The sequence below is a fragment of the Pseudopodoces humilis genome, chromosome 15, assembly GCF_049639895.1.
Source record: "Pseudopodoces humilis isolate 2021_Gansu_Grassland_sample_001 chromosome 15, ASM4963989v1, whole genome shotgun sequence".
NCBI classification, from domain to species: Eukaryota; Metazoa; Chordata; class Aves; order Passeriformes; family Paridae; genus Pseudopodoces; species Pseudopodoces humilis.
In genome coordinates this window covers 18,120,917-18,147,981 of record NC_142214.1, presented here as the reverse complement: position 1 = coordinate 18,147,981, position 27,065 = coordinate 18,120,917, and the positions used below count along the sequence as shown (strand labels likewise).

The window sequence follows — 27,065 nt, the reverse complement described above, 5'->3', positions numbered from 1 at the left end:
GAGCTGTGGCTGGATCAAAGAGTCACAGCATGAACTCATCCCACTCACCCCAGCCACACAGGGCAGGGCAGGAGCCTCTCCAGACCCTTCACAGCAGCACAGCTTTCCCAGAGCCCCGTTTGGAATTCTGCTCTGGTTTGGAATTCTGGTGCTCTGTCCCGGGCCTCATCCCCAGGGTGGGTTCCACAGCACAGAGGGTGCACAGGGGGTTATTTGACACCTGAGCAGGTCTGGGAAGTTCAGACACTTCATAATTACTGGTGCTGCTGCTGCAACACCAGCGTTTTTCCAGACTCCTCCAGCTGGGAACATTTAGGGCATTTGGCTTCCCATAAACATTGAAAATCTATCCAACTTCAAAACTATTTTTCACTTGAACTGATGAATTTAGTTTTATTTACTGTGCGCAGAGTGGTTCTGCTTTTAGGATAAAAGCAAAAGCTGCTCAGGCTGGGCACAGCTGACACAGCAACAGGGCTGGGCAGTGTTGGGACACCTCAGCACAACATTCTGGACATGGGACTCATCCCAGGACACCTCCCAGCCCAACACAGATGGCCACATCCAGCCTGAGCTGCCCACTGCCCTCCATCAGTGTTCAGCTAAGTTCAAAGTCACAGGGATATTTAAAACCACGCTGCCCACAGGGCCCCTTGGAGCACAACTCCAATATTTTCACCTCAGACACCATTTCCACCTCCCTCAGCTTTACCAAGATCAGCTGTGCCCCTGAGCAGCCCCAGCACTGCCAGGGAACAAGCAGAGGGCACATTTAAACACAATTATTACACTTCTCTTTGCATAGCAAAGTGAGTTTTTTGCCCAACAGGTGGGATTTAATAACTAAGGAAGGGAGAAGTACAACTATGAGGTTAAAATATGGCAGCACCTTATTCTGATTTGACCAAGCAGAACTTCACCTCGCTTTTTAACCATCTCACTGTTGGACAACTCATTTCATTTTTAACAGGCAGGCTGGCAGAAGCTGCTATTATAAAGTAATTTGAAAATCTGGACCGCAGCTATTTTCCTTAAATGAAATCAATGGCTATATCCACTAAAGTCACTGCAGAAAACAGGAAGAGCTCCAGCTCACAGCTGACTTCAACAACAGTTCTGCACAGACACATTCCCAGGCTGAATCCCTGTGGAGTTAATGCTGAACTGTGAATGTAGCACAAGGCACGCTGATGTATTTTGGTCACTTTATTAAATGAGATATTAAATAGTTTAAGTTTCAACTACTAAAACAGCACTTTGAATGGTGAAAACACAGATAGTATATCATCATACTTGAATGCTTCTTCTCTTTTAAAAACACATTTCCAGTCCTTATATATATTACAAAACAGCCTTATAGGAAGAGGGGACACCTTTTCTATTGTACTTAAGATATTTAATACAGAACTGAAAAGCCATCTAGTAGAAACAAAGGCAAGTCTTCACAGCTGTATGATTTCAGCAGCCAAAGCTGGTTGATGGACTGAAACATTACTATACAACTGGGACAAAACATATACAATATCACAATACTAAGCAAAAACGCTTTACATCCAAAGGAATAAACAGGTTACAAAATGTGGATAATTTAGCAGGCAAAACTGTATTACAAGCAACATTTCTGTTTGTCATCTTAAGCCATTTTTATCTAGTTAAAACATCTAAAACAAATATAAAAATGAGCCTTTTATTATCTTACTGATGTATGTTCTGTCTTTAAGTACTGGTTAAAAGCCTGATGTTATACTCAAAGCACATTGTTATGCAGCTAAAATGTCGAGTGAGAAACGTAAGCAAAGTGGTCCAGGTTTTACTTCAATGCTTATCTTGGATTCGTCCTTGTGCATTAGTCTTCTGTTATCCATAGGTTTGTCCAGGATGAAATAAAATGTGCCTTTCAATGTTGCCTAAAACTTCCACATTTAAGTCTTTGAGTTACTGTAAAACTCCATTTAACATTCCCAGGTTTGGTAGAAAGTATTTCTCTTATTCACAACATGTAGGAATATCGGTGAGAGTTGCCCACAGTACATTTGCCTTCAAATGTTTGTCTCAACATCTCACTTTTGTCTCTTCTAGTGCCAACACGTCTCTTTGCTCCCTCCCCCAGATCAGAGTTAAACTGTAGAGCTGGCAGAGCACTAGAACACACTGAGGGTCTTTTGTGGTATCTTGTCATCAGAGAGTCCAAGACAGCAACTTGTCAGCTGGGTTTGCAGCAGCCCAACCAACCTCTGTCCTCGTCACAAACCAAGTGTCAGTCACACAGCGAAACATCTGCATGTTTAGATGCAAAACTTGTCCATTCAGGGCAAGAACTCAAAACTCCTGCCAAGAAACTTCCCAGAAACCAAAATTATTTTAATCCATGCCAGCATCAGAAGAGTCCAGCAAAATCTGGAGCCACTGCCTCCACCTGTCTCCAGAGTTCTGTGTTGTCCACACACCACTGCCTCCATGTTCCTGCCACTTACCTGTGCCCCCAGATTACCAACGGGGCTTTTTGGAGGGGGTAAGAATCAACTGAACTCTATGCAAAGGAAAGCCCTGTTTGTATTTAATAACTTCACAAGCACAACAAGAGTGGGCAAAGAGAGTGACAACGGTATAGAATAAACCTGAAATTTATCTCTGGCCTACATTAAAAAAAATCCAAAACAGAACAAAAACAAAACCCAAATCAAGCTCTTTGTGTCCTAACCCATGTTTTCACACAACTGAAGGGATGGAGAGGAGTGCATAGCCACATTTCTATCAATAAAGTCATTTCACGCTTCTGGCAGCTCTAGAAGTCGCTCCAGCCCTTTCTCTGTACGGATTTTCAATCGGCAATGGTTGTGACACAGTAAAGGGGGTTCTCTGACAGGGTTTGTCACCGTCACCACTTTGCCCCCCAAGGACAGGAACTGAATTGTGTTGGCCCGTCCCCCATTGCCGGCAATGGGAGGAGACAGTAGCACCAGCAGGAAGGAGTTACCAGAAATGTGCTTTGTGCTGGACTCCAGAGCGAGGGATCAGCGTGTGAAGGAAAAGCATCTCCCACTCCCAGATCATCAGCTGTGATTCCATCACGTGGAACTGAAAATACGAAATGGCAGCAGACTGGGGCAGGCCCAGCTGTGTTTAAGGCTGGATGCACAGTTCCCTGTGCCTCAGAAGGTTCAGAGCAGTAGTAGTTACGAATATTGCACTCAGTTCTGTTTCAGAGAGGATTTTCAGCTCCTGTTCCATTCAGCACAGATGACCCACGAAGGAAACTAGACTATTTCTGTTACAACGTTCCCAGTAATAGAAAGAAATGGGTAAGCAGAAAAGTATTCCATAATTTGAGGAATCAACTCTAATCAAGAACTCAGCTGTTTACAATTCACATATGTCAGACTGAACATACAGACCTGCAGTCCTTCCTAAGCTTCCCAAAGCTTTGCAGCCACGAAAAGCAAGCGTAGGAGTTTAGACAGGAAACCTGTGGAGATGCTACTGTAACGGGAGGACTTGTTTTCACTGAAAACAACTTGTTATCTCCTGTACTCAACATATGTAAGAAGATTCTAGGCAACATCACTGACAACAGGGAAAACATTGTGTCCTATTTAAACAAAGCTGAAACACTAATATGGAACGTGGTATTTAAGGGGAGCAACCAAACTATTCTTTTTAATTTTTTTTTTTTTTTTTACAGTTGAGTTCTGTTAGGCCATTGATTCCTAAAAAAATAAAAGTTCTTTCTCTGATTTTAACAATCCTTTAGGCTTTTAGTGCAAAATCACATTGATTTCCCTTGGGAAGGCCCTGGATTTTTGCCTCTCATTGGGGGTGGTGCTCGTTGTAGGGGTGGTGGCTGCATCCCACCAGACACTGACTGATACATTCCTCTCACATCTATGGCTGGGTAGTTGGAAGGATTCATGATTAAATTTGGAGGCTTTGGCATCATGAGGTGGCCCATGGCTTGCTGGTAGGACATCTGCTGCTGCTGCTGCTGGTTGTACTGGTGCTGGAGCCGCCTGTTCATCAGGATCCTCTGGACACAACCGATTAACTGTGGAGGGAAAGCAGAGCTGGCTGAGTGCACGACCAGTCCCCCTGCTCCCAGGATCAGGTTCAGAGCTGAAATCAATTTGTTAGGGACAGCATGGCTGGGGGAAAAAGCCCCATTGTTATCACCATCCCTAATGTGATGGCATTCAGCAGCCCATTACTGGAGAAACCATTTAGTAACAGCATTTAGGGCTCAGTTCTCCCGAAGACTCGGCTATTGTGTTGCAGGCAGCATTTAGGTGAGTTGCCATGGCAACGAGTACTCTACTGTGAAATTATTCCCAGGTATAAGTTACATCATCATTTGTCAGGTACCATTCATCTTCCCTTTGAAAGTCCCGCCTGTGGACTGTCAGTGTTTGTCTGCCTGGGAGAAAAACTCTTCCCCCTCTGACATCATCGGGGCAACTTTCAGATTCTGCAAAGTAATTTCAAGCTAAAACAACATTACCAACACTTTCTAAGATGTGTTTCCTAAGTGGCTGGCTGAGCTCTGGGAATCAGATTTCTCTTTACGCCTCATGACCTCGCAGCAAAGCCCTTCAGCTCAAAAACCTGGCGAGTGGCTTTTTTATGAACTTCTCCTGTGTCTCCCTCACTGAGGCTGAGCAATGAACTCCAGCACGCTGCTGACCATTCTGTGAGGGATATTTATGTGCCTAAACATACACTTGTGGTTCAGGACAAGATCCTCATTCAAACCCTGACAGTAGATAAATAAATGTAAGATATTTTACCATCTGCTGTTTCCCGAGGACGTCGTTGTAAATGGCTTCTCGGCGCTTCACATCCAGCTCCTGGCTGGCCTGTCTGTTCAGGGCCAGGGCCTGCACCTGGCTCTCCGTCAGGGTTAAGTTTTCTTTCCACTGAAAAGCAAAAAAAACCAAAACCTCCTTGGCACTGGTGGTTTGAACAGAAGCCTGATGGTAGCTGAGGCCCTGGGTCATGTTCGCAGTTGTGCCAAGAATTAAACCAGCCCAATTTCCAGTCAGTGCAAAACTGCTTCACCAGAACCAGGAGTAATTATTAGTTCTTCTAACTGGCAATTAGCAGTCCACAAAATGCAGTAACTACTTGCTTGTAAGTGCTGATTTCTAGAAAAAGACCAGCATTTTCAGAGCATGGCAAATACTTATGGCTCTAAACTGCCTCTCCTGCAAGGCTCTGTGCCAGCTGAACACCACCAAGGGTTACTACTGCAGGGATAAAGATCACTACCAACTGGAAGTGATGCTCATTAACAATGCAATTCATTAGCTGGATGACCATTTGCAGTAGCAATATCTTTGTCTGATAATGTTTAGTGTTTTCCACTCCGGATCTAAGCCCAGGGTTATCCACTGCACTCACTATGGCTGCAATGATGTCTTCAAGGGGCTGGATTCTTGCTGCAGCCACACTGTTGGTTGCTTCCACCACCTTCTCTCTTCCCTGATTAATGAGGTCCTGAGAAAACACCAGAACATCAGTTATAAAGCACAGAAACAACCAACACATTTCTTTCCCAACCTTCTTTAATCTTTCTCTTGTACATACCTAGACTGCAATTACCTTTCTGCTCTCAATTTGCCCAAGTCAATGAGTCTAAGCTGCCACCCATCTGAATTTCAGCACAGATCAGTTGAACAACATGTATAAACCTGGCAATTTGTAGACAGCATTTGTAAAACCTATTTTTATACTCACAGGTTTTCAGACCAGGATGAGAATACTAAAAACCCAGGCAAATTTTCTACCATACAGACTTGAAGATGTTACAAATTCAAAGTGGTAATTAAAGTCTGTAAAGAATGCAGGTGATACTCCAGAATCCTGACAATCTGCCCAGGTAAAGGTTTATATACAGGCAAGTTAAATTTCAATAAAGCTACATACAAAAAAACAAAACAAAACAAAACAAAAACCCCCCAAGAAACCAAAACAACCCCAAACCTCCAAACTACTAAAATATCAAGATATTTCAGACTGACATTATCCACAATTTGTGTCAGAAAACCCCTGCAGCAACACAGGAGTGCTGTGCTCCTTACCTCCAGCTGTTGGTTACTCATTGCTGACAGAGCACCCAAATTGTAAGGAATATATGTCTGAGAGCTGAAATTTGTGGGCATCGTGGTGGTCCCTGCTGGCATGTTGAAACGCATGGTGATGCCCTGAAAAACACAAAGTGCACTTCTCACTCACTCTGAGAATTCTCTACCAACCACACAGCCCCTAGAGAGAGCCACAGGCCCTCAACATTGATCATGGAGGTTTCCAAACCTCAGCTCAGAACCCCAATACAGTCACAGAGGAACCCAAGTTCCAGTCTTGAATAATCTCTCAGTTTAGCTTGTCAATATTTGATACATCAATGACCGTGGTTTATTAGTACAGCTTAAGTTGGTAAAGATAAATTTTTTATATTGAAAACCCACTACTTAATGTTGAGTTTGACCAGCCTGCAATGAAATTCTGAAGAAGTAAAATGCACAATTTATTAGCAGGAATGTAAAGCTCACTGCCCATTTGGATTTCTCACAGGGTAACTTCAGATCTTATTCTTTATCTCCCTATTTCTTTTCCCTCCCCAAACCTTTTCATCAGTTCACTCAAGGTGGCCAGTGGCAATTTATACACCCTCTTTTAGTAATTTTAGTGGAAGGCTTTTGAGGGTGCCTGACCCATTGAAACTCAAAAGGTAATTTGGGGTAACATCAACAAATATGAAAGAGAATTTCAACCCTGGTGGCATCTCATTAACTTCTCTTACGACCCTGCCAAGGGTAAAGGCACAGCTTTGGTGCACCCCACACCCCCAATTAGTGGAGATAAATCACCATCAGCCCTCTCTGATACAATACAGGGCATGGGCCAACAAAATGGGAACAGGGTTCCACCTAATTGTAATTTCACTGATTTCTCCTGTTTTATTAACTATTGTTTTATATGTTAATGTGTGTATTAGCTAAGGAAGGTAACACTGTCAGACAGAGCCCCTCAAATGGGAAAAGAGGGATTACACAGGACATCAGCTGAGTTTCAACATAAATTAGAAAAAAAAATGCAGGTGTAAAAGTAACTTGCAATTAAAGTAACAAAGCAAATACACAGAAATAACCAGCATTGAAGGAGCAAAAAAGACACACTGTCTCCATTTTTCCTATGTCAAAATTTGCTTTACATTTTGGTCTATAACAAAATTCAATTACCCCAAGACAAACTGAAAAGGTAATTGGGATACTTGGAAAGGTTATTCTCATGGATATAATCAGTTAAACAGCTTTACCTTCTTTTCTGCTTCATATTCTGCCCAGGCTGCCTTCCTCTCTTCTTCAGTGAGCTCTTCTTCCTCCTTATGGTCCAGGAGTGAATCATGTTCGTGGTACCCAACGATGTACTCCTTGTTGATCTGGAGCAGCTCTGCCAGGATGGTGTCCTGTTCAAAGGAGGAGGATAAAGGAGGAGTCACTCAGCAGCTCTGCCCTGTTTGCTCCTTCCCCATTCCACACACAGCACTCCACAGCACAATAAAACTTGAAAATCATTTAAAAGTACAATTTTCCTCAGAGGGAGAGCAATGGATTAACAATCTGTTGCAGAGATGACAATCCAGTCACTTAATAAACCACAGGAATGCACTCAGATTCCACAACAATAAATGCACCTAAAAAGAATGGAATGTGCTCGGTGGCTTTTCCTTTGTTTAGGCTGCACAGCAGACAGGACCCATCAATAAATCTGCATTTATTATAGATAAACAGCATCTCTACAGCTTTTAAACACTGAGCAGTACTTTGGGTCCAACATCTCCAATATTATTAAGTCAAACCTTTTTGTCTGAAAGTCAAAGTGATGCTGCAAAAGATGAAGAAAAAGATCCCTACAGGACTATGAAAAACTGCTCCTGCTGCACCTCCCTCAGGAGCTCCTTTTCTAAGGTCATTATTGAACAGGGCTTTTTACATGACTTGTGTGGCTGATGAGCTTCATGACCCAAGGAAGCTCCAACACACCTCAGCATTCAGGCTAAAATTCCTAATATGAAAACATCACTGAACCGCTCCTGAGAGGAATTACAGGCCATGAGTTGAGTCCCTCCAGCCCCTCCACGTCGGCAGGGTTTGCACAAGCAGGAATCCAGCCCATCCCACCAATCTCAGCTGAACAATGACTAAAAAAAGCTCCCACAAACAGATTTTTGCAGCCACTCTGGGAACTGCATGTGGAAGTCCTGCCCAGGGGTTCTGTCAGAGCAGCTCCACAAAGCTGTTTGTTTCTGTGTGTTTGAAAAGCTAATTACATTAACCAATTATCAATGAGCCGCTCTTTGTTCCACCCTGCTCCTATCTGGTGTGAATCACTGTCTTCATCACCAGCTCCTCCCAGAATATCCCGGGTGGGGGCACAGAGCACAACAACACAGCAAACCCACAGCCCAATCTTAAATATAAACTGACTCAGAGAAAAAGAATAAAATAATGGAACAAGCTATTCTTTACCCTAAAATTTATTCTTACCTAAGTGCAACTCTTCCCTTATCTCTACTAATGGTCCCCACAGGAGGTTAAACAGGGAACTAAAATCCAAAAAGTCCTGGCGAAGGAAAACATGGATTTGCCACTTCACAGATGTGTTCCCACAAACTGCAGTTGTGCTCTAGCACCCACTCAGATGCTAATTTGAATTTTCCACTGGTTTCATGCAGTAAAACTTCTATTCATTCAAAATGTGAGAAAAAGTGTCTTCGTTTGCTCTGCCTTAAAAATTGTGTCTTTTAATGAGTATCTTCCTTTGTGTCAGTTACACTGAGGGGAAATTCTTCAGCCAGCTCATTATAGGATGTGTTGTATCACAACACATCCTATAATGAGCTATAATCCATAATAAAATTATGGATTTTATTGTGCTCCCTGCTATTTACCTCCACTCCAAGTGGCCAGCACCGCTCTACACTAAAAACCTGGAATATGTTTAAACAGACCCAGGTTGTTTGTACAGCATGGAACTCCTGCTGATGGCCACCACTCACTTTTGGCAGCATGGGGGTGTCCCTCTTCTTCTTCTTCTCCGAGTTGGGGTCATCCAGCAGGTCTGGCTCGAAGGTGTAGAGCTCGGTGAGCTCGTTCATGGTGAAGTGCCGCTCCACCTGTTGCTGGTCCACCACCCTGAAGGACAGCGACTGCTTCGTCACCTGCCGGTCGTAGATCTTGTCCTCCATGGTTCCCTGAACACAAACACAGCCACACTTAGAGATAGAAAAAAGCCAAAACAACAACCCAGCAGTTCTGTTTGCCTTGTTTCCATGACCAAGTTTCTACCACTTTCAAGCTCTTTGTTTGCTGAGCAATAAAAGACAAAACCTGCTGGAAGTGGCACAGCAGGAGTTGTGCATGGGACAGATGTCATCTAGCTGTTGACTAGAGGAAAAAAATTGGTCTTTTAGTGGTGTTTTTAAGAGATTCAGTTTTGCTTCAGTTCCCCAAAGTAGGATTATGACCAAAAAATGGCAATTTTCACAGCATGTACCTTATTTTGCTGCTTTGAGCAGCCTGTAAAAAGGAAAACAGATACCATATCACTGTGGTGGAGGGGAGAGGGGAAGGGAGGCAGTCAAGTCTAATTCACCACAGCTGTGTACAAAAAAATTAGATCTTTGATGACAGAAAGGAAAATTACTTATTTTTTGAAAAAAAAGATGACTGAGAAGGACAAGAACAGCACAGCCCGTTCTGAACAGTGTAATTTAAAAAGGAATCAACAGTTCAAAAGTGCACAGAGAAACTACAAAAATAAACAGAAGCCTGAAGAAAAACCCTATTTCTGACAGTAACATGTCCCAGACAAGGATCTGCTCCAGCTGGGATGGAAAGAGTGCCTGGATCAAGGGTTAAGTGCTACTGGGAAAGGTCTCCAGGCTCCTCTGTCACATCTGAGGAACCAGAAGCTGAAGCAAGGCATTTCCTAACAGAAATAACGACCTTACATAAAGCACAGATCAGTGTCCACCTGAGTTATTACCCATCTTTAACATCTGCAGGGTGTGATATGAGTTTTCCAGTCAGGACTGGATGCCTTTTTATAAAAACAAGCTTGAATCCCCATGGTTTCACTGCAGTTGGACCATCAGGGTCTGCAGAAGGAGCTGCCCTGGGCAGGGCTATTCCCTAACAACACCACCATCCTCTGCAGGGACTGCTCCATTCACAGTTTTTAAGGGTGTGCAAATTAAAAAGGCTGAGACTCCTGTTCTGAGTCTGGGTCTGGACATGTGAATCACTGCTGCAATTCTAGAATTTGGGTTACACAAAGTGTCAGACAAGGAGGACTTTACAGGAAATAATGTGTCATTTATTTTAACATTCTTTCCTTCGTGAGCTGCTTCAGTGGCCAAACGCCGCTCCAGATCAGAGCTGGAATATGACTGGATCAACTTGGGTCACCACAGACTCCAACACCAGCCCAAACAGGTACAACCCTGACAAGTCCTGGCTCCCAAATTTGATAGCAGGATGAAACAGCACAGAAACTGCAGCCAGAAACGTACCTGAGCCAAAAACCTGTACACAAACACAGGCTTGTTCTGCCCAAAGCGATAAACCCTGAAGATGCTCTGGATGTCATAGGAGGGGTTCCAAGAGGCATCAAAGATGATGACTCTGTTAGCAGCCACCAGGTTTATTCCCAGGGAACCTGCTTTAGTGGATATGATAAACAAGCGGCCTCTGGAACAGAGGAAAATTGCAAAGTTTGAATATTTTGGAAAGTAACTCTTGCTCCTGTGTTGCTGGGTTGCTGTGGAGTTGTTCATACACTGAAATAACTCTAAAACTTCATTAAAAGAATGGGTTTTAGCATAAAACAGATGCAGATTTTACAAGAACAACACTTTTTGCAAAACATACACTCCCAAAAATACACATCAAGGCCTTTTGTAAATTAGCTGTTAACAAAAACTGGCAGGGAAGAAAAAACTTTGGGGTTTGCATTTTCAAGCTCTAATGAAATCAGTTATATCAAATTAAATCATAATTTTAAACAGGCAGATTCCATGCCATTGAAACTCATTCCTGGCCTGCAAACTTTCAGGGTAACTCTCTTTGATTTATCTGGGGTTTTTGACATTTTGACATATCTTATGTCTCTTTGATATATCCAGGTTTTTTGAGATTCAAAAAAATCTCACTCAGGTTCACCCTGGAACCAGTTCTTGACAAACACCTGACAGAATAAACTATTTAAAAGTATTAACAATGGATTAGTTCTTGAACTTTTAGTAATTGAACTTTTTTTCCCCTGCACATTATAAGTGACTGCATCCTGATTACGTCTTTTATTTGTTAAACCAATCTAGGAAGGTGAAGCTCCTTAACTTCATCCAAATACAAGTTTGTATCTCTCTATTTAAATCAGACCTGAAAGTCCCATTTTGGAGGAGAAGTGGAGGGCTGGGAGCCAATTCTGGAGGCAGTTAAAGGAGTTTAATTTGCTCCTGAGTGGTCCAGGGACTGCAGCCTCCTGGCCACACCCTTCCTAGGTCTGTGCATCCTTTAAAAACACTCTCTCTGATTTAAATTGTTAACAATCTAAAGGACAATCAAAAGAGCAAGGAAACACTGCTGAGTCCAATGGGATTAATTTTACTGAAGTCAGTAACATTGCTGCACATTTTCTGTGTGAGTTCTGATCATCATTTGCCTGGTCTTAAGGTCTATAAGCTAATAAAAGAAATAATAAATAGGGAACTAAAGAAAGAAAAAGGGAAAAATAAAGCATATATATCTCAGGAGAGATCTCACCTCACATTAGTTTCATCATTAAACTCCTCAGCCCATTTCTTTCTGGACTGAGCTGTGGTTGAGCCATCCAAGCGATAATAATCAATATTTCTGAACCATTTGCCTTCACCTGTAAATGCAACAGCCAAGTTATGAAAACGCTGATGGTGTAAATAACCAGACTGGTAACCAATTGGAATTTAAAGACAGAAATTTATAATCAAAAAAACAGTTCTGAGGTTAAATTTAAATTTAATTATTTGAAAATACCTGAGCTTTTTTTTTTTTTTGGCAGGGGGAAGTCCTCTTTTTTTTCACACTTTCTAGCTGTATTTATAATTTGCAGAGCTTTGCCTTAACTTGGAGCCCAAGTTAATTTTACAAGTCCTAAAGATGTTGTTACATCTCATCTTTAGGTGCTGTAGCCCTAATTGCACTGTTCCAGTTGAGCCAGGTAGGTTCACCTACAGCACCAGTGTGAGTCTCCCACATAAGCAGCACTGATAAAGTCAATGCTCCAAAGGAGATTTCAAAGGTCAAACTCAATTTGGAACTGAAATCCAGCAAAATTTCTGGGTTTAATTATCCTGTGAGTAACAGCAACTTTTTGTCAGATGGGGGAAAGAATAACTACAGCTGACGGAGGATTTTCTTCTCTCCCCTGCTCACAGTAACCTTCCATTTTCTCTGGCCATCATTTTGTACACAAAATTAATATCCCTGAGCCAACAATCATCAAGAAAACAACGTTTTTGGGAGCAGCACTGCTCAATTCAATCCATTGCGGTAGGCAGATTGGTAAGTTCTGTCAGAAAAGGTGAATCTTGCCATGATCTAATTTTGCTGGCCAGAACTATCACACATGAAAAACCCCAACCTCCTTACAATCTCAGAATAAAGACACAACTCCTCAAAAAGACGCCTTGTAATGTGTGAGGTAACAAAATTCAGAAAAAGGAAGCAGCAGGCAGGAACCATAAATCTGTGAGAGGCAGATACTGGAGATCTCCAGTCACTATCACTGAGCCACTTTTCCCTTATCTCTAGAAGTGCAAACACGTGGAACAGATGGATGAGAGACTGGAAAGGAAAGGCAGACTTGAAGGAATTCTTCAACCCACAAGTCCTGGGAATAAACTCTAGGTAAGGAGCAACAGCATCCTCAGGAGCTCTGGGAACACCCTAGTGAGGAATTCCATGCCATTTGAGCATCACTAGGATAATAATTAATTCAATATTTGCTCCCTTATGAAATCCATAAGCCAACTGCTGCTGTGCATATAAAGCCTAAGTTCGCATTTTCCATGTTTTACACGCTGGTTTAAAGCAGCCTCATTTTGTTTCACTCTCTCTCCAAGGAGGAAGGATCAGGATTTGCCATGCACCAGAATTTAACATAATTTTTGTGCAGAATTTAACAAAATTCCTTCTCTCAGATATGAACATTTAATCTGCTTAGGCTACTCTCTGAAATCAGAGAGTCCATAATGGGACAGCAGAGAGCTCCTGCAGGGGAGCCCAATAATCCCACCAGCCTCAGGAACAGTCCAAGCATCCAATATCCTAATGAAAACACTGATTCCAAACCCATTCCCTGGGCACTGAATAGACACTTGTGACAAAGTTCTGAGCATTGCAGCTGTTGAAGGAGACACTCACCTTTGTAGATAGTAGGCTTTTCTCTCTCAGATTTCTCCCTGTTAGCCAGCTCCAGGAAATCTTCTATCAAATCCAGAGATATTAGGGACTGGCTGAACACTAGGCTGAAAAAAGAAAAAGGGAAACCCAAAATTCATCTCAGGAATATTTAAATTATTGTACTGCTTCATTTTTGTTCCCTCCTCCCTTTGATACAAACTTTGAGACAAACAGAGCAAGACTTCAGTGGAGCACGGGCAGGTGTGGGAAGATCCCTGACAAAAATGAGTGTACCATGCTTGTCTGCTTCAGAAAACAGCCCCAGCAGAATGAAGAGTGGGTGGGGAACACTCCCAGACTAATGTAATCCTGAAGTCTTTAATGACATGTCCAGAACTTACACTTTGTCTCCCAGCTCCTCTGCCATTCGAAGAATTTCAAAGAGCAGCACCATTTTCCCAGAATGTTCCAACACCTCAGCATCTGCATCAGTGACAAAATCTTTGTACCAGTCTGGAGCTGGACTACCAGGATTGGAAGAGGATGTAGCTTTGCCTATTAAAAAAAACAAAGAAAAAAAAATAAAAATCAAAGATGAGAACATGGTCTTCATTTAAATGCTCTGAATGTCTGAACTACAGAACTGTTCCCTCATTATTAGACTTAACTGGTATGAAAAGAGTTAAAGAGACAAAGAAAAAACAGCCTTTGCACTACCAGCAATTACAAGAGTTAAATATTTAAGGGATGCAGAGAAAGAAACTCACCCTGCCTATAACATAATTCCTTTAACACATTTAATCTCTGTGTGTAAATGTTTTACACACACACCCTCCCACCCACAGCACATTTTACAAGATATTGCCATTGGGATGGGGGCAAAAAAAAAAAATCTCACCTGAACTGTCCCAAAAATTTTAAATTACTTAGGGAAAGAGATTAGACACACATGAAGTAACAGAATTAGAAAATGATCTCTGTGATACCAGATACAAGACAAAAGTTAGATTATTACAGGGAAAATGTGCAGCTGTAAGGAGTTTGAGTAACAGCTTTAAAAAGGTCTTGTATTCCTGCTGCACTGGATCTGCTTGCTCAGCATCCAATTCAAATTCCAGATGCAACAAATTATGACAGCTATATTTCCTAATATTTCCATTAATCTTCCAGGTTATATAATTTTGTTCTTCTGAATTAAAGAATTTCACTGTGAAACTTCCCTGCCTCAAAACCCCCGAGTTCTAAGTTGATGCCCCTTGTTTCTCCAGAATAAATACATAATTAGAAGTAGCAGAAGCTGTAACTGTGAATTAGGGAATTTGCCATTCTGCCATACAGCAGAATTTCTGACAGCTCTCTCAAATTGCCTTTTGCAAAACGAAGCTGCCTCATGTTTTCATCACTGTTATCCTCACCTTCATCTGACTTTGTTGATGCAGGGTTGTTTGTAAGATCTTCTACATTTCCTTCCCCACCTCCACGAGATCTTGAATTCCAGACTTTAATGACTTCAACATCATTATCACTGCCACTTCCACTTGAGCTACACTCTTTCCTCACCTTTTTCCCCTTGGATTTTTTTTTCCTAAAAAGCAACATTATACACCCCATTATTATTTTTTTTAAAACCCACATAAGAAGAAAGAAAACATATCTTAACAGACACATAAAATACAAAATAAACATTCACTTTACAGAAATCAGTTCTACAGGGGAAACAACACCAGCAAACTAAATAAAAGGTCAATTACTTGGCATAATCATCAGAACTTAAGCTCATGGAAGTTTCGTCGGAATCTGAAGCTATGAAGTCATCCATGCTGTCTTCATCAAAATAGCCCTCAAAAGAGAAAAAAATAGAAATTATTAACTGTGTGCACCCAGCAGCTTTTATTAAACCTTCAGCCATCTGCTTACTCTTCATTTAAACAATGCTAAGTTCTACAAAGGCCTGGCCTTGCAAAATGTTTTAAGAATGACAACATACCCAGCAAGAAAAATATGACAAAACCAGCAGCAAAATGACCCCACAGCAACAAAGGTTTCCATTAATTTGACGAAACTTTACCTAGAGTTTGGCAGAGCTTATTTGGAAAGTTCTCAAGTGAGAGTATTTTGATATATCTAATTTACCTTATTTTCTTTGCTAATATAGTCCAGCTGCAAACACCAAGGGTGAGTCCAGATTCTGCTCAACATCTGGAAATCCTGGAATAGTTTAGCTCCAGCTTTGCCTCTTCCACCTTCATTGCCACCACCTACACCTGACAATAAAGTTCAGGTTTTAGAGTGAGCCCTGAAGTGAGTTTGCCACACTCTGCTCTCCTTTGAAGAGCCCAGCAGTGCAGATCTGAGTGTTCTTTCCAGCTGCACATCATACTGCAACATCTCTTGTAAAAGGGCTCAAATTACTCACTCACAGCCATTTTTTCTCCTAGTTAAAGTTGTCAAAATTAGATTTTCTCCTTTTTCTTGATAATGAGAAACATGAATATATATTTTTTATATAAAAGCACATTGCTCCTCAGTACAGGAATGTACACAAATCTTCTTAAAAAGACAGACATGTCTATTTAGGTTTTGTAAAAGCAGCCCAAGGTGGAAAACACAAAATAACATTTGCATGTAGGTCTCAATGAATCTAACTAATCTAAGCTACTTTCAATGACCTGTAATGCTGCAGTATTATATTACAAAAAAACCCTAAAAAACCCCAGCCCATTTGTTCGTTGTCCAAGCACTTTAGCACATAGGACAATGTTCAAAAAGTTGATTTTCACCTCCCAACTGTGGCAAAATGCCCCTTTTATTAAATGCCATCAGAGCTGCAGGCACATACCTGTCAAATGATCCAGGTAATACTGGTACAGCTTGCACTGGATCGGGGTCATCCTCACCTCGAGCACGTACTCGTATTTGGGGGGCAGGAACTTGGTTAATGCTGTGTAATCCTTCCTCTGCAATTTAACAACAGTGCTTCAGTCACAGAAACATGGGAATGACTCTTGAGATCTGCAGGACTTGTGGCATCCCAAAGGACAAAGCACCATGGATCAGTGATGGTGATTCTGGTGTTTTCCAGCCCCCAAGGAGGAAAATCAGCCCAGCAAATAAAATTCACTACAGGCCCTGCAGCAGAAATCCCACTTAGACCAAAGTCTATGACCTGCTAAGCCCATCCCCAGTTCCAAGTCCTTGCAAAGTTCATTGCAACTCCAGGTGCTCTAGGAACTTCTTTTGGGGTTTATTTTAGAATACTACAACCAGATTTTATTTCTGTTTTGGGGTTTTTTGCCTCTGACACTGCTCTGTCTCCCCACTCACCCAATGAGCACAAGAGAGAGCTGCCCTCTATGGACAGGGTCTGCTCTGCACAGGGCTGGGAGAAAATCCAGCTGGGCTCCATCCAAAGCATTTTTTATTTAAGATCTATAAAGTAGCAAATTCTTCACCCTTTTGAACCTGAATAATTTTCCTTCTCTCTTGTTTTCCGTTGTTCTGATTCTCACAGATCAGAAAAAATACATATTCAGAAATAACTGATGAAGTATGGGCCAGCAACTTTCTGTGCAGACTTTAAGGCAGTTTTTAAATGTGCATGTGAAATTAAAATGGAGTATTTCAGAGCAACTGATGTCCTACTCTACCATAAAATGTTCTTGTCTCCCAGCAGGAAATAGCTGTATCCTCAAAGACTTGTATTTTAGAACACACTGACATTTGGAGAAAAGTATGAAGCCCTAATGCAGTGATCTCACAATCAGTGAAAATATTTAAGTTAAAAGCTTTATGGAGCTCTCAAATCAGATGTTTACAGAGTGAGACAAAGTAACTCCTCTCCTTCCCTGCAGTTAAATGAAGTGATGAGTTAGGGACAAACTGTTCTCACCTGAACACAGCCAGCCAACATCTCATAGAGGATGTGAGCACGTTTCTTCATCACTCTGACATCCACCAGAGTGGAGTCTGCACACTGCCCATTTTGGATGGGATTGATGAATCGATTCCGGAATTCCTTAATTGAGCCAAGCAAATTCTCCTTAATGAAGTTAACCATGCAGTGATCTAGGAGAAGCAGATCAGACTTGAGTGGTTCAAAATGGAAAGCGCTACACTGGGATTAATGCAAACAGAAAAGTAAATGTGTCACATCTAATACAGGGAAACCTAGCAGGCATCTGCACTGTTTCAAATCCTTTTCTTCCAATCAAACTAAATATATCTTCTATGGCTGACAGGCAAAAGTGTGCTGAAGGAAATAAAAGACAACTACTCACATTCTATAAGATTATTCTGCAGTGGTGTTCCTGTCAGAATTATTCTTCTCCTAGATCTAATAGAATTCATTGCCTTAGAGACAGCAGATGCTTCATTTTTCAGTATGTGTCCTTCATCACACACCACGAAGTCAGGACCTGGAAAGAAACAATATTAAATTTCTCCACAATATTTCACTGCCACAAAGAATCTAACAGCCTAAAGTACCCAAAATTTGTTCAACCATGTGACTTAAGGGTTTTTTAAAACTTTTTTTTTTGGTGTGTTTAATGGTGAGATTTTTTTAGCACTGATTGGGTTTTCACTCAGCCTTTGCACAAGCATTCAGAGTAGCCACTCTGGTAAAATCAAGGCTGTTGCTTGTAAAGTCTTCATGGCAGCATATTCCTGTTAAAATGGTTTATTCCTGCTGCTGGCTGTGCCTGGCTGTACCTCCATCCACCCTCTCAAAACTCAGCAAAACTTTCTTCTCTCCAGCTTTAGGCTGCCATCTACTGACACTTGGGCAATCCCAAAACACCCAAAAAACCAGGTAACCTGAAATGTTGCATTAAGGCAAGAATATCACTAGGGAGACAGAGTGCAATCAGAAGTCTTAGAGAATATAAAACACAACCAGATTTGATCTGAATTACAGACAAGTGAATTGCCACCTTGCAGCTGAAAGCCTCCCCAGGAATGTCCTCAGCTTTCTTCCAGGAGATGAAATATCAGTCTGGTTTAAGTGAGCTGCACAAGGAATGTCAAAACCACAGCACAACACATTCCCACAGTATGCAAAGCAACTCTAATAATAAGATAAATAATACCCAACTTGGCAGTACAGACTTACTCTTAATTGTTTTCAGGCTTAGCACAATTTCTGGAATTTCTTTCCTTGAAAATGAAGTAAAAGATATTCTAGGATCCAAGTAGTAACTCAGAATAAATGTTTTACCAGCTCTAAACCTGACCTCCATTCCAGCACTCTCAACTCTGAAAGCAGCTCATGACAAGTTGCTGCACCTTGGGGAAAAGCCACCAGTTGGGTTCAGCAATTCAGCACTAAAAAGGCCAATATTTGAGGAGCAAAGGAGGATTTGTCAGAAAGGACAGTTTAATCTTGTATAATTTACTGAGAATATTTTGTCTCAGACTAAATTCAAACTTCCTTGTAAAGAAGAAAATTAATTCTAGGGCAGTGATCAACAACAGAGAATCGATTACACCTCTGCCTCCACACACCAGTGCCAGTCACCTTAATCATGCCATTTTAAGGTGGTTTAAAAGTGATTTAAATCTTACATGTGAAGAGAAAGGAATCAAGAAGATATTTCTTTCCAAGTAAAAAACCGAAACAAAACAAATCCCAAACTTTTGAAACAAGTCTAGAAGACAATTATGAAAATCCACATATGAATTCCAAATGCACTTAGGCTTGTCAAAGCCAATGGATTTCTGAATTTTCCCACCTACCACAGGAACATTTCCCCAGATTATTTAATGACTTTTGTACCTTCCCAGTTTTGACAGAATAAAAAACACTGAGTGGCTACACACAAAGCCTTCCTTTAATTTTAAGTAACCATCTCTAGCAGTGACAGATCCTAGTCCTCATTTCATTAAAGACTGTGATTCATTCACATGAAGTCAAAGAAATTCAATTAAAAAGCCACCTCAAAACCTGTTGTTTAGAGTAAGTGAATGACACTAAAAATATGAAAAAAACTCCTATCTCAGTACAATTATTCATGGTTTGCTTGGCAGAAATGCAGCACTGATATCTTCAACTAACATCTTGGCTACAGTTCAGCAGCAGGGATTTTCATCAGTTTGCAGGGATTTTCATCAGTTTGCAGGGTTTTTCCCTTGTTCTTCCAAAACACAAATACAAATCATTATGGACAGAACATTCCTCAAAATATAATAAGGAATGTAAAGCTTAAAGGGACCTCAGGGGATCATTTAGATCATTTTCTCCATCTGAGATAAGGGTTACGAGAAAGGGGCAGACCTGACAGAAGTGGGAAACTCCACAGCCTCTCTCTTGCTAAAACTCTGTGCAATAATACCCAATTTGCTCCAAATCTGATTAAATTCTACCCTTTTCTTCCTCCTAATCATGTCAAATCCAACTGACAACACTCCTTTCACTAACCAGCTCTTAAATGGTGGAAAATACATCAGTGAAGTTGGTTTTTTTTAGGCTAAAAAGCCTTACCCATGCAATCCTTCCTCAAAGTCTTCATCTTCTCACCCTTCTTACTGTTCTTGCACATGTTAATATATTGAAATACTTAAAAGATGGATATATATAGATATGTACACACAGTTCTCCTGTTCCTCTGAAGTCTACAAGAACTTTATACAACTGCCAATTAAAGAGAAGTCTCCAAGTTAAACAGTACCAGAATTTTTGTTAGTAGCAACAAGTAAAAAAAATATACGAAGAAAAAGTAATTGAAGTGCTTCAAGCAGAGCACAGCAATGATCAATAACCAACAGCCCTTCAGCAGTGGCACAAGGCAGCCTGGAAATCCTGCATGTGGATAAAATCCTGCCATTCATCCACATAGCTGAGCTGGTTAATTAATGAAATCACCTCTCCACCCATAAACTTTGGCTAAACCTTCCCCTTCTGCTCCCCTTGACAGTGCAACACAAGCTTCCCCTATATAGTATCTGAGCCCAGCATTATTCACCAGACATCTCATTAAATTAGCACTCAAATCCCAAATTTGCACCTTTTTGAATGGGAAGTGACCCCAGAGGCCAAGGTTTCCCCATTTCCAGTCCCAGCAGAAGCCAGCACATGGTTTTCTCCTGCACTGGAATCTGCAATTGTCCATGCTGACCCACCAAGAGAGCAAGAAACAAATGAGAATCTTGCAATGCACATTTAGCCAATCCAAATGGCTCCAAAAATTCATGGGTAACAACACACAGACACTTCTGTCTTTCTGCAATTAGTTAAAATAGAGAAAGGGATGAGGCAAGATGAAATGCCCTCAAATTGTGCCAGGAGAGGTTCAGGCTGGAAAAATTTCTTCACTGAAAGAGTGGTTAAGCATAAAAGGAGCTGCCCAGGGAGGTGGTGGAGTCATCATCCCTGAAGTGTTCAAAAAATGAGTAGACATGGAAGATCATGGCACAGTTTACTGGGCATGGTGAGTCTGCACTCGACCTTAGGGGTCTTTTCCAACCTTAAAGTTTCCAGAATTCTATAAAATTAAGGAGTTATTAATTATTAATTAATAATTAAGGAGTTATTTCAAGGATGACTTCCCCAATGGTCTGATTGCACTCTACCAACCCAGTCCTAGAAGAAAAGAGAACAGGAGGCTCCATGTTCACATGGAATTATTCAAAATCTGTGAGGGTCAATGTGCTGCAGATTCCAAAATCAATTAAAACAACACAAATCCATGATCTAATCCCAAACACTGCTCTGTCCCAGTGTCTGAAGAGGTCTGGAAGGAGAACAGGAACGCAGCAGGATATAAAAGCCATGGGATGGGACAGGGAAGGTTACACCAGTCACTGTCTCCTCCTGACATCCCACAGTTCAGTATTTTTGGGGTTATACAAACACAAATCCATGAAGGGACAATGTTGTTGTAAAGACACACAGTAACAATCTTTATGTTTGCCCTCTCTTACATTTTCCACCAGGAAAAAAACCCCACAGAAATCAATTCCTGTATAACATTTTATTTCATCACTGCACCAGAACAAGACCCACTAAATACAAAATTATTATTACTAAAATGTCCTATCAGCACTACTTTGAGACAACAATTCACACCTTTTCTCCTTTAGCTTCCACTTCCTTGACAATATTCCAAATAAATGCAATATCCTGAGAAAATCAGATACAGAATAGCACTGACAGAACAGGGTTTTCCCCTCTTCTTTGGTTTTTTGATTTGTTGCTGAGGTTTTTTTTGGTCTTAATAACTACAGCTTAAGTAGGAGGAGTCAAAAACCCCACTGGCAAGAAGTGCATTTCCTTCACTGCTTAAATAATGTGTGTGGAATCAACACATTATATAGCAACAAAAATAGTTAAAATAGTTCATCAACTGCTGTACTGGAGCTTCCTTGACTCCAGAGCCATTGTATGACTTGGCAGAAAATTAATTAATGTTTTAGCTGCTCCAACAACCTTTCTGCAGAGCTGGAGATGCCAATTCCACTTGGCCAATGCCAATAATCACAAAGTTATTTTTCTCCTTAGAATAAACTCTTTTGTTAGAACAGAATTCACAGCCCTACTTTAGTAGGAAACTTCACAAAATCAAGCTCAAAAAGTACAATTACCAATCAGAAAGAGAGAAAAAAAATCAATTATACACTGTCAATGTAAAGTCCAGTCAGATAATTAAAATCCAAGAAAACCCAGCTCCACTTACTCTGCCTTCCATTACTTGCATTCTCAAGGACAAATACCAACAGTACAGCTGCAAAAACTTTTAAAACCAGGTTTTAACACACCCTGCTTAACTCTAAATTATTTTCAGGTATCAGTTGCCAGTTCAGAATTTGTAGGGAAATTTTGTTATTTTGGTGAACCTTCCTAATCCTAAAATTTTTAGTAACCACCTGACAAATCAGTTATATTAACATGGAATATTTTCAAGTGGTTCCATACATGCCAACATAAATTTGCTAAATTCAGCTCAGCTCAAACCAGACATCTGTTTCTCAAGACTGAAAAAGTAATTAACTGCTTTATCTGCATTCCCTTAATTAGCACTTCAATAACACTTGTTTTTTCACACTTCTAAAGTACATTGTCCACTATTTTCATGTGTAGTTGCCCCCTCAGTGGTAGATTTCCATTAAGAACAAAACAGCTTGTGGTGGTAACAAATTAACAGATTAAAACAGCCTTAAGTCCCCAACAGACACCTCCAGTTACTTTGCAAAGGAAGCAAAGCCAACAAAAATACTTATTAGGAAAAGTTTCTAGAATATATTCCTTTGATATATTTGATTTAACAGAAAAATAAATCAAATATATTTGATTTAACAGAAAAGACTGTTACAGAAAGTTATTTACAAAAGCAGATGGGGGAGATTCTAAACAAATTCCTGTAACTCAGCAAAAGCCAACAAAGAAAATACGATTAATCTTACCTATACTATTTATTTTTTTATTTTCTTTGCTCATATACATAAACCTGGAACTCCAAACTATACAAGCTGTATACATTTTCACTTACCTGGATCGACTAAAGCTTTATTGAATATTTCTTTAAGTTTTCTGCTCTTCACATTCCTGCCTTGTGCCAGGTTTCGATACATCTCATAGCCAATGATCATCACCCCTCCCTCATCCTGCCAGTGCTGCAGCATGTAGCTCCTCTCCTGAGGCCTTTTCACAGTTGCCAGCTCATAGACCTTCCAAAGGAGAAAAAAACCCCTTTAATTACTCTTAAAATATTCAATAGTCGTCTAATTTTTAATACTTCTGATGTATTAATGCAAGTAGATTTTTCACATGGTTAAAGCACATTTCCTAGCCTTTATTTTAAGTGGTGGAGCTTCCTAGTTATGTAAATCATCCAGTTATTTAATGAAGAACTCTTTTTAAGCCTCTTACCTCTAGTTTTTCCTCATCTTCTAAACCTTCTTGCCATTTTTCAAACTCATTCAGCCAGTTCAAGGCAGTGTTGAGTGGACACACAACCAGACCTGTCCGAAAATCCAGTTTGTCGCATAGCAAAACTGTGTGGAGAAAACTTACTACCTGCAAGAGAAAAAAACAGGCAGAACACCAAATAAACACCAGGAAAGAAAGATAAATGTTATCTACTCAATTATGTAATTAAATTACCAACAACAGTATTGTTTAAAGATATTTTTTGGTTAAACAAATATAAATTTTTGGTTAAATTTTCACACAGGTGTATTTGGAGCTCATACACTCCTTACTCTGTGTTCCTTGGCTGCACACATCCTTCACATACTGAGATACTTTTGAATTGCTTCATACTTTTATGCTGCAAAGTATGAAGCATATCATATTTTTGATATGCTGAAATCTATGAAGGATTTCATAGAGAACCCTCCCTTTACATCATTGATCGTTTTCATAAATTAAACATTTCTATCATGTAATTTTTAAGCTTTCTCCCAACATTCATCCCAAACATAAATTAAATTCATGGTCAAGTTTCTTAAAAGTGAACTTCAGTCTTAAAGCAGTTTCTCACACTTTTTTCAAGGTATTTCAATGCAAATTCTCTCAGCAGATCTCTGCAGCAGGTTATGGCAGTGTTTTCCAAGGATTCACCCCGCAGCCAGCCTGGCTGCATGTTGAGGATGACCACACCACCTTCTTGAGGCTGGGAAAAACCCAAAACCTTTTGGTGTCACTCAGTGCTTCTGCTGGGCTGCCTGTATTGAGCAGCAGCAAACAAAGGCAGGACTAGAGGAGGGAGAGTCAGTGATCCCCTGGCAGCTCCAGCTCTCCCACTGGACTTTGGATGTACAACAGCACAAGTTCTTTCTGCATCAAATCTTGGTATCTGACAACTCTGATTTAATAGAGGAATTTGCATGACTGTGCTTGGAACACTGGGCAACAAAGTGCTTTTAAAACAAAAGGATTTACTGGTGGTTCTGTGTAAGACAAAACTACCCAGGAAGTCTCATGACCACAGTCATGGCCAACAAGTTCCCAATTCCCCGATTTCCCTGATCTCTACTGACATCCTGCCCTGCAGCTGGCAAGGTCTGCTAGAACTCATGGCTGGATCAGCTCTTTTAGAAGCTAAACAACAAATGGCATCACAGAGCACAGCAGTGGCTGGCAAACAAACACATACGGAAAAAACAACCACCTCAGCTTCAAACACCAGCCTTCAAAATGGTTTATATTGATATATAACTGTAACTATAGCTTTCTTTGATTATCAAGAAGCTGCAGCCAAAATTATTAACACATCTGGATCACTATAAAAATACATTTTGCTCTAAGTATTTCATCAAACTACATGGTGTGTAAAGTGTAGGTGGAAAAAGTCCCCTACACAACAGTTCTGCAAAGCATTGCAAATCTCCACTAAAAGGTGTGATTAACCCCTCAAGAACCACACCAGCTAAGCTAGGATCAAGTCTGTTAAAATACACCTTTCAAAGTTGATTTTTGAAGTGTTCTGTAGAATTGTAGACTGTCAAAATATTGTGTCATCATCATTTCCCTAAACAAAGCAAATGTTTAAAATATGCTGGAGATAAAATCCTGATGTGGACCAACACCAACTGCAGCTGTAGCATGGTTGGCCTGAACTGGTCATACTATGAGTGATCTTGGTTCCTCTGATCATCCTCAGCTCTGTGTCACCCAAAATATCCCCACAAACCCACCAGCATCTGACTTTACACACAAGGTTTGGCATTAAAAAATAAAAACAACCAACTGTACTTTATCAGAGGCAAATTAGTTTCAAAGCAGCCAAGAAAATAAATCATTTAAGGGGAAAAAAATGAATGAGGAGGACAGAAAAAACACAACCTCGTTAAGATTACTCCACAGTCTTAGAAACAGGTTCCTGGAGCCTCTCTTGGCACCTGTATTTACTTTCTTGTTCTAAGCTGCAAGAAAACTACACAGCACTTGGAAATAAATTTTGTTCCTTACCTGTAATGTTTTCCCCAGGCCCATACAGTGAGCAAGAATGCAGCCAGAGCCAGGAGATGTCTTGGTTTTTTTTACAGATTCACAACAGCAATCCCACATAAACTGAACACCTGAAGAAAAGAATTGAAAGTTTTCTGAATAAATATTCATTTTATTAAAGTTCACCTGGTAAGAGACAGCTGTGAGCACTGAGATAATGATAACTCTTAGGAAAGCTGTCAGGATAATTAACATTTTTGTCCAGTGGGTTGTATGTGGGATGATCTTTGTCCTGAACTTTATTATATTCACAGCTTCATAGAAGATGTGGCAACTAGGTTGGAAAATATTCCTGTGAGGATGCAGATTGCCTGATCTTGGGGACAGGGAGAAGAGAAGACACATTCTGGTTTTGCCAGTCAAGAAGTTTTTATTATTCTAGTTCAGTCTGCATAAGGTGCTGTGCCCCCAGAGAGAAAAAAAAAAAAAAATATTTTTTTTCTTTAAACTCTTTCATTACCATCTACTTGGTGTGGCTTCAGTTTGGTCACTATACTCCTGTGAACCTGCACTAATGGTTCTTTGGTTTCTTCATCTTCATCTAAAACCAGCTTGGTTGTAATGGGACATTTCAGAGGAGAAGCATCTTCAATCTCTATCACCTGCAAACAGAAAAAAGGCATTAGAGGAATATTCTCGTGAGTCACACCCAGCATTTGAGACACTTCAGATTTGCCAGAACTGGAAGTCATAATTTATTTAGTAAAGAGAAACGTTCAATTCCTTACTGCATCACAACTTACTCTGGCACAAAAGTGAAGCAGCAGGGAACTGAAATAACTTTCTAAGGTCAAATAAAGCAGTCAAATAAAACTTACCAAGGTCAGCCTGTAGGAAACTGCAGACAAAACTTGTGGCTTATAAGGCTGAATGTAAGCAGTTTTCAAAAATTACTCACTAAATTACATTGAGGTTGAAATTTATAATTTTAAACATCGTCAGGAATTCAAGTTCACAGAATTTTACACAGAAACCAGACCATACCTCTCTCAGTTTCTCTCTCTCCCGTTCTCTCTCTGCTATACGTTTTCTTCTTTCCTCTTCTTCTTTAAGTGCATTTTGTGTTTCTGTTCTAAGCTTATCATCTTTAATAATTTTCCTGATTTTCTTCCTGCCTTTTCCAGGAGATTTTGAGTCATCATTGTCCTCATTCTCAGAGTTACTCTATTAGAAATTAAGTAAAGTACACATTAACAAGAAAATCATGGCACAAACCAACAAAACCCTTCTTTCTTAGACAAGCTCCCAGAGATTCTTACACACACAGGTGAAGTTCAGCTAATAAGAAAAAAATGCTTTTTTGAAAAGTCTGACAAAAGAAGTGCCACCTTAACGGTAATGTATTCTGAGATATCAAAGATAAGCCTAGCTGTGCAAAGGCAATACTGAAGGTACTGTTATCATTTGATAGTAGCTAATGATTATTAATAAAGCACTTTTTTCCTGTTATACTGGTGCTAAATCAGATCAGCCCTTACCAACACTGCACAGGAAAAGAAACCCCAACACTACCAAAGCCTTTATCTACAATTTGTCTGATCTACATTTAGATTAAAAATTCCATTTACTCCAATAACATGCATTTTTATCAAGATCTAGACAGGAAAAGTTTTAATTCAACATAAGGTTTTACCTCCACAGTGGCTGCATTTTAAAAATTTTAGCCTGAATTGACATTGAGAACA

The 27,065-nt window shown here is 40.4% G+C and overlaps 1 protein-coding gene across 4 annotated transcripts in view; it reads right to left on the bottom strand.

The window, feature by feature from the left end:
* Positions 1–1,191: 1,191 nt before the first annotated feature.
* Positions 1,192–27,065, bottom strand: part of ATRX (ATRX chromatin remodeler) — a 64,016-nt gene continuing 38,142 nt past the window's right edge. For all 4 annotated transcript variants that reach the window (XM_014256451.2, XM_014256453.2, XM_088062863.1 and 1 more), the window contains 21 exons: positions 26,365–26,544; positions 25,841–25,982; positions 25,342–25,451; positions 23,299–23,445; positions 22,919–23,096; positions 17,714–17,851; positions 17,326–17,501; positions 16,276–16,393; positions 15,570–15,700; positions 15,188–15,276; positions 14,852–15,021; positions 13,838–13,991; positions 13,458–13,561; positions 11,820–11,928; positions 10,568–10,745; positions 9,053–9,247; positions 7,310–7,459; positions 6,072–6,194; positions 5,392–5,487; positions 4,779–4,907; positions 1,192–4,042 (listed from right to left, as the gene is read on the bottom strand). In XM_014256451.2, coding sequence (XP_014111926.2) covers positions 3,767–4,042; positions 4,779–4,907; positions 5,392–5,487; positions 6,072–6,194; positions 7,310–7,459; positions 9,053–9,247; positions 10,568–10,745; positions 11,820–11,928; positions 13,458–13,561; positions 13,838–13,991; positions 14,852–15,021; positions 15,188–15,276; positions 15,570–15,700; positions 16,276–16,393; positions 17,326–17,501; positions 17,714–17,851; positions 22,919–23,096; positions 23,299–23,445; positions 25,342–25,451; positions 25,841–25,982; positions 26,365–26,544 — 3,093 coding nt within the window. In that variant the 3' untranslated portion in view covers positions 1,192–3,766. The remainder of the gene's footprint in view (positions 4,043–4,778; positions 4,908–5,391; positions 5,488–6,071; positions 6,195–7,309; positions 7,460–9,052; positions 9,248–10,567; positions 10,746–11,819; positions 11,929–13,457; positions 13,562–13,837; positions 13,992–14,851; positions 15,022–15,187; positions 15,277–15,569; positions 15,701–16,275; positions 16,394–17,325; positions 17,502–17,713; positions 17,852–22,918; positions 23,097–23,298; positions 23,446–25,341; positions 25,452–25,840; positions 25,983–26,364; positions 26,545–27,065) is intronic.